At 43.0% G+C, this 7,141-nt stretch overlaps 1 protein-coding gene across 2 annotated transcripts in view; it reads right to left on the bottom strand.

The window, feature by feature from the left end:
• Window positions 1–1,651: 1,651 nt before the first annotated feature.
• The window catches only part of Mrln (myoregulin), a 16,782-nt gene continuing 11,292 nt past the window's right edge, over window positions 1,652–7,141 (bottom strand). For both annotated transcript variants that reach the window (XM_017802103.1, XM_017802102.1), the window contains exons 2-3: window positions 3,679–3,788; window positions 1,652–1,860 (exon numbers count right to left, since the gene is read on the bottom strand). In XM_017802103.1, the coding sequence (XP_017657592.1) occupies window positions 1,701–1,841 (141 nt within the window). In that variant the 5' untranslated portion in view covers window positions 1,842–1,860; window positions 3,679–3,788 and the 3' untranslated portion in view covers window positions 1,652–1,700. The remainder of the gene's footprint in view (window positions 1,861–3,678; window positions 3,789–7,141) is intronic.

Raw genomic sequence — 7,141 nt, 5'->3', positions numbered from 1 at the left:
GGTGTACATAGTGAGTTCCAGGACAGCTGGGGCTACAGGGAGACCCTGTCTCAAAAACAAAACAAAACAAAACAAAAAAAGGCAAGTTTTTAAAAAAATAAAGAAGCAGTTCAACATTTACATTTAATATTGAGTGCCAGAAAATGAAGGTGCTGAGGAAACAGAAAAGGGGTGCTGTCAGGTCAGACATGGGCAAAAGGCACATCTAATCTTCTTGATGGAATATTTTAAAATGCAGAATGAGAAAATAAAGTGACCAATGATAGCATGTAGCAGCCAGGGCCAGAGCAGAGCACACATGTTGAAAAAATGTACTGCTTGGGGCTGGAGTGAGGCTCAGTGGTTAAGAGCAGTGGCTGCTCTTGCAGAAGACCAGGGTTTGATTCCCAGCACCCACATGGTGGCTAACAACCATCTGTAACTCCAGTTCCAGGGGAATCTGATGCCCTCTTCTGGTCTCCATGGGAATTGCATGACATAGGTACACCTAGATACATACAGGCAACGCACTCGTACACACAAAATAAAAATAGATTTTTTTGAAGTGTTGCACCTCACAGATTTGCTTTTGGCTGCCTTCTCTTACCAATGCACTTTGACTCACCTTTAGAGGGGATGTGATGTTATACATCAAGACCTAGTTTAGCACTTCCTCATTACGGCTTCAAGCTGGCACGAGTCCGTAAAGGTTGAGTTTTTTCACTGGTTGAACATGGACCACACACACCTGTCTCTGGATTATTGTCAGCCTAAGGCAAATAGCATTCAGTGAACATTTAACGGGTTTTATCCTATTTTCCTTCTTTTCTTGTAAGTTCTGTTTTCCTCAGACGCCCCCGTATTTCTACTATTCCCAATTTTTACAAATTTTTGAGGAAAATATTTCTCTTATTTAATCTTCCAGGGTTAAAAACCCTATCTACCTACAAATTGGAGTATGTATTTATATATAATGTGTCTTATATATTAAAATGGGTCTAGACTGCTGTTGTATTGCATGTAAAGATAACAAAGCTTGCTGTGTTAAAAACAGAATGAGAGGGGCTGGGGAAATGGCTCAGTGGGTAAGTGTTTGTTATGCAAGCATGAGGACCTGACACTGGGTCCCCAGTACCCAGCCTTTGAGGTGGTGCACGCCTTTGATCCCAACACTGGGGAGATAGAAACAAGAGGATCCTGGGCAGCTTGTGAGCGGCCAGTCCAGTCAGAGCAGTGAGCTAGTGAGAGACCCTGTCTCCAAAGATGGAGACCTACAGGAGACACCAGAGGTAGCCCTCTGGCCTCCACACATACATGCATGAGTGTGCTTACTCCACACACACATGTACATACACATGCACACAACACACGTACACACACACCATAGAAAATTTCACATAGGTATAAATCCTTAAAAGATCAATTCCACCTACAAGTTTTAGTGACTATTCTAAATAACAATGGTGTTAAAAACATCAATGTCTTTTGAGTCAAGAGTGTGAATGTTCCAGAAAAGGAAATTCAACTTCAATTTATGTGAACATTATTTGCAAACCATAAATAACTAAAAACACACATCATATTATTATTCTAATATCTTGACTTCTAGAATAAACTGGTGATATCATGTTAATAGCAGTTATCACATTAAAATGAAAATCTTTATTGACTGGGATTCAGTTTGAAATGTACATGTGGAGTAAAGGAAGTCAGCCAAGAGCCTAGGAAGTGATGACAACATACATGATCGACATTAAGTCAACAAATAAAACAAAGAGAATTTTCAGAAGTCTTCCCAGAACCTCGTCTTCCAGACTTTGGGATGTAGTGGTAGGAATTAATACCCAGTTTTTAGCACTCATATTTAGACACTCCTGCTCCCTAGAGGGAAAGAAAAAGTAAGTAAGTACCCTCAGGTAAGCACACGCACAGTCCTCATTTTTTTATTTTTATGACGACGTCTTCCAGGAAGGCTTAGCTATCAGCAAACAACCAATGAACTAACACGTTTTTCCTCCCATTCACTTTGGCCATATTCTATGGTACAGTCACTGGTTTTCCTCTTTTACAAAATATTTATCATTTTTATTTTTCATTATTTTTATTTTATGTGTATGAGTGTATTGCCTGCATGTCAGTGAGTTCACCCTGTTGTGCAATGCAGTGGAAGTCAGACGAGGGCTTCGGATTCCCCTGGAACTGGAGTTAAGGACGGTTCGTAGCCGCCATATGGGTGCTGGGAATCGAACCCAGATCCTCTGCAAGAGCAGTCAGTGCTCTTAACCACTAAGCCATCTCTCCAGCCCCTTTATCATTTTTATTCCATGTGTATTAGTGTATTGCTTGCATGTATCTAAGTACACCCATGTTGTGCAATGCCCATGGAGGTCAGAAGAAGGTGTCCTATCTCCTGGGACTGGAGTTACGAATGATTGTTAGCCACCATGTGGGTTCTGGGACTTGAACCCAGATCCTCTGCAAGAGCAGTCAGTGCTCTTAACCGCTGAGTCATCTCTCCAGTCCCCTTTATTAAGTTTAAAAAAAAATTGTGTGTGTGTGTGTGTGTGCATGTGTAGGGTGTCCACAGAGGCCAGAAGAGGGTGTCAGACCTCCTGGAGCTGCAGTTACAGGTGGTTGTGATCTGCCCGACCCGGGTGATGGGAACTGAACTCTGGTCCTCTGGACCAGCAGGAAGTGCTCTTAACCACTGAGCCATATCTCCAGCCCCAGGAACTGGATTTTCTATATGTCAAACTTGCCTTTGCCTCTATAAGAAATGGCTTGAGAGACATCCATGTTGTTCTTTTCCTGAGCTTGTCTAACCTGCACACCCGCTCTTCCCAGGAAGGCAGGGAAGGCATGGGAAAGGCATACAGGAACAAGTTTTCAAACCCAGTGACACAGGGTCTTTTTCCTCAGGGCTTTCTCTTCTATGTTCCGGTCACTGAGAAGGCCATTGCATGTTTGGGTCACTGAGAGGGTCATTATCAAACATGTAATTCCCTCTGCATCTCTGGGTTGTGGAAACGGGTTTTTTGTTTTTTGTTCTTTTAAATCACTGGAATCCTGAGATATTAATTTTTGGTCTGTTTTTCACATTGTGGGAATGTTTTTATTGGATGTCCACTGGGGGACTGAATGTCATTCTTAATCTCTTTGGCAGAGAATGAGAAGGCAAGGGAGCCCTTCCAAGCCTCCAGGATACTTTGTACATTCTGGAAGGGACTATCAGTCCCAGGACAACGTGGCAAGATTTGGATAGTAAACCATTTCATCTGCTACGGTTCACTCAGAGATCACAAAGGCAAACTGAGGGCTTGGAGAGAGAGAAGACTGTGCTCAGGTCTCCCGCCCTTTGAAGGAGTCTTCGTCGATTTCTGTAATAAGTGGCTCCATTCTCTGTTCCTAGAGAAGAGAACGACTCACCAGTATTACACAGCACTCACCGGCTAAGCAAACATCCAGAACTTTCTCTACATTCAACAATTCCTTTTGCCTGTGTTTCAGCCAAAATGGGGCACGGATAATCCATGGGCTCACAAGTCACTCCCCGCCCCGACCGGCCCCTTCCCATAGCTCCAGCCTTCAGGTTGGCTGTCCAGTCAAGGGTCCCTTGGGATCCTTCCACTATCTCTAGAAGCAGTAATGTAAGGTGTGCGGTGGAAGAGATGGAGGGTGGCCTGAGAGACCATGTCTCACCTGAACGGACCCCAGGTAGCAGTCGCAGCACAGCTCCTTACGTTTTCCCCACTTGGATCTTGATAGATCAAGTGCTGTGGGCACAGGTGGTCTCTTAGAAATCTCGGCTCCTGTGTTAAAGCACACAGAAAGGTTTCACTGGACCACAAGGCAGTGTGGGAAATTGAGGGGCAAGGGGCCTGCACCAGAAATGCCCACTAGCTGGACGTGGTGGCACACACCTTCAAACCCAGAACTTGGGAAGAAGAGGCAGGACTCTCTGAGACTGAAGCCAGCCTGGTCTATGTAGTGAGTTTCAGGGATACAGGGAGACCTGATCTTAAAAAAAACAGAGGGGGAGAGAGAGAGAGACAGAGAGAGAGAGAGACAGAGAGAGAGAGACAGAGAGACAGAGACAGACAGAGACAGAGAGACAGAGAGAGAGACAGAGAGACAGAGAGACAGAGAGAGACAGAGAGGAAAGAGAGAAAGAAAGAAAGAGAGAAAGAAAGAAAGAAAGAAAGAAAGAAAGAAAGAAAGAAAGAAAGAAAAGAAAGATGCCTGCAATACTTTCAAAAAGGCAGGAAGGAGATGTTAAATGCTTTAGAGAACAGGGCATTTTAATTTCATTTTAAGACAGAATTGGACAGCTTAAAAACTGAACACTTCACAGGAAGATGAAACCAAACTCAAGAATTTTCCTGTAGGGCAAACATCCACCATACTTTCTAAAGAAATAATTCCCTCAAAATTATTGCTGAACAAATTCTTCAATATCTTTATGGCAAAACAGTAACGATCCAAATAAAAATACATCTGTGAGAGACCAGAACCCATGAGGACATGGGGCAGTTTTAAATTTTATGTTGTAAAGGTTTCCCTCACTTTTTACAAACAGGGAAATGGAGTGGATTCATATAAACCAAAACCAAGCTATAAAATATGGCTGCCACACCCTTCAACTATGCAATGCCCTTTGCACTTTGTGCTGATGATATAGACATGTGCTCTCGAGTGTTCATGGCTGGGTTTCCTGTTCCAACTGCCATGTGCCATCTGTCTGGTATTCTCTGCCTCTGTGCTGAGTGAGAGACCAGAGCATTTACGATTTCTGATTGTTTTCCCAAGTTGACTCTTTTCATATGCATAACATATCTTGGGTGTGGGCTCTAACAAAGTTCATTTGCATTTTCATCCTACAACCCTTATAAACAGTGTTTTTAGTGTGCTAGCCTTTTTACAGGAACCGGTCCTAGCAGGATCAGGCATGGAATTTTCCAGTGGTGGGGTGATGCTGGTGTTCAGAAAGTTTCTACTGCTGACTTGAGAGTCTGGGATGAGGGATGCTTCATCTGTATACCATACACCCAGAAAGGTAGAGTGATCACAGGCAAATAAGTGAAAGTTGTGGGAAAATAAATCACAAAGTTCATTATGCCTTTACCAAATAAAATCAAGCATGTAAACTGCTAATCAGATTGGTAGTATCAGTTAAATTACAGAAAATACATTAGAAAACAGTAAGACTGGTCAATAAACCATGATTCAGCCATAGAGTACAGTGTATCCATTAAAGTGATGCTATTACACATATGTAATAATAGAAACGCCACTTAGAAAATGATGGTTTGAGTATCGAAATATGATTACAACTCCTGCCACCCTGAGCTCCTCAGCATCACAGTCCTTGAAAGAACCACTTGGTTGGGGCTGGAGAGATGGCTCAGCAGTTAAGAGCACTGGCTGCTCCTTCCAGAGGACCTGAGTTCCGTTCCCAGCACTCACATGCTGGTAACAACCATCCGTAACTCTAGTTCCAGAGGATCCAATGTCCTCTTCTTGACTCTGGGCACTGCATACATGTAGTGCACTTACATAAGTGCAGGTAAAACACTCCTACACATAAATATTAATAGCTTTTAAAGGAACCACACTGGCTTGCTGCAGAGGCGCACACATCCAACCACTTTTTGTGACATCTTCAGAGACAACCGAAGTGGCCAGGAGGACACAGCTAAATGGTGGCACAGTCATAAAACAGAACGATACACAGTAAAGAAATGCAGTGCACTTACATAAGTGCAGGTAAAACACTCCTATACATACAATATTAATGCTTTTAAAGGAACCACACTGGCTTGCTGCAGAGGCGCACACATCCAACCACTCTTTGTGACATCTTCAGAGACAACCGAAGTGGCCAGGAGGACACAGCTAAATGGTGGCACAGTCATAAAACGGAACGATACACAGTAAAGTACAGAACAGACAAGTGCAGGACGAATCTTAAAATACAATATTGATTTTTACAAAGCAAGGCGTAAAGGCAAATACACAGTGTTAGTACTTTTTTAACTTTTACAAAAACTTTATTAAGACTTTTATACATGTATATAAGGTGATTTGATCAAATCCATGCCCACTCCCTCCCCTCCAACATTCCCCGCTCTGAAGACGCAACCCTGAAATCTTTTAAGGATTAGATACAAGCTTCCAAACACTTTTGACATTTTTGGCCTTTGGAACAGAGTATGTTGCTAACAAGCCCAAGGACATTTTGACTTTTAGCCAAGTTTTTTTGGTCTTTTTGAGACAGGGTCTCCCTGTAGCTCCTCCAGCTGTCCTGGAACTCACTATGTAGACCAGGTTGGCCTTGAACTCACAAATCCACCTGCCTCTGCCTCCCCAGTTCTGGGATTAAAGGCATGCGCCACCACGCCCAGCTGACATTTTGACTTTTAACCAAGAAACTGGCTACTTTTCTTTGGGGTCTTTTTACCCTAACTACCTAGCCAATTCCTACCTCCTATTCTTATCACACCATCCTCTGAAGGGGTTACCCAAATTGCCAATAGGGAATCGAGACGTAGACCACTCTGGCTTCTTCCATGCTGAACAGGGACACGGGGTGAGGCAATTGGAGTACCCTTCAATGGGTCTATCTAAAAGACTCCCAAATTGCATAACTCTAATTTCTAGGGGAAAAGAAATTGTGAACTGTGAATAGGAGATGTGAAGGAGAAGTAAAGGCAAGAGTAATTAGCATTACAAGTTCTAGACAGGGAACTAGAAAAAAGTCAGAACAGGGCAATTTTCAAATGCTCATATGAGAGTCCATTGGCGTTTCTTGACAAGGGCTTCCAAAAGCATCCCTCTATTGGGTTCCTCCTTATTTTTCTTTTGTCTTCCAAGGCTGGACTAGTTGGCTGGATACTCAGGTGAGGGTCCAGTGACCCTGACTGGCACTCCTTTAATGAATGAGCACAACCATCAACAAGCCCAATTGTGATGATGTTTAGCGATCAGGCTCAGCGGAAGTCATGATGGTAGTTATTTCATGCAGAAGGGACTGCTGTATAGCATCATCTTATTAAAAGGACCTGGAATTTAAAAGGATTTGGTGCTTGGAGCCACATATGAGGGAGAACATATGTCATTTGTTTTTCTGAGTCTGTGTTACTTCACTTAGTATAACAGTTTCTAG

Source organism: Nannospalax galili, unplaced genomic scaffold (genome assembly GCF_000622305.1).
Source record: "Nannospalax galili isolate Female #2095 unplaced genomic scaffold, S.galili_v1.0 scaffold684, whole genome shotgun sequence".
Lineage (NCBI taxonomy): Eukaryota > Metazoa > Chordata > Mammalia > Rodentia > Spalacidae > Nannospalax > Nannospalax galili.
Note: the sequence above shows the minus strand (reverse complement) of the source record. Positions and strands in the feature narration are given on the sequence as shown.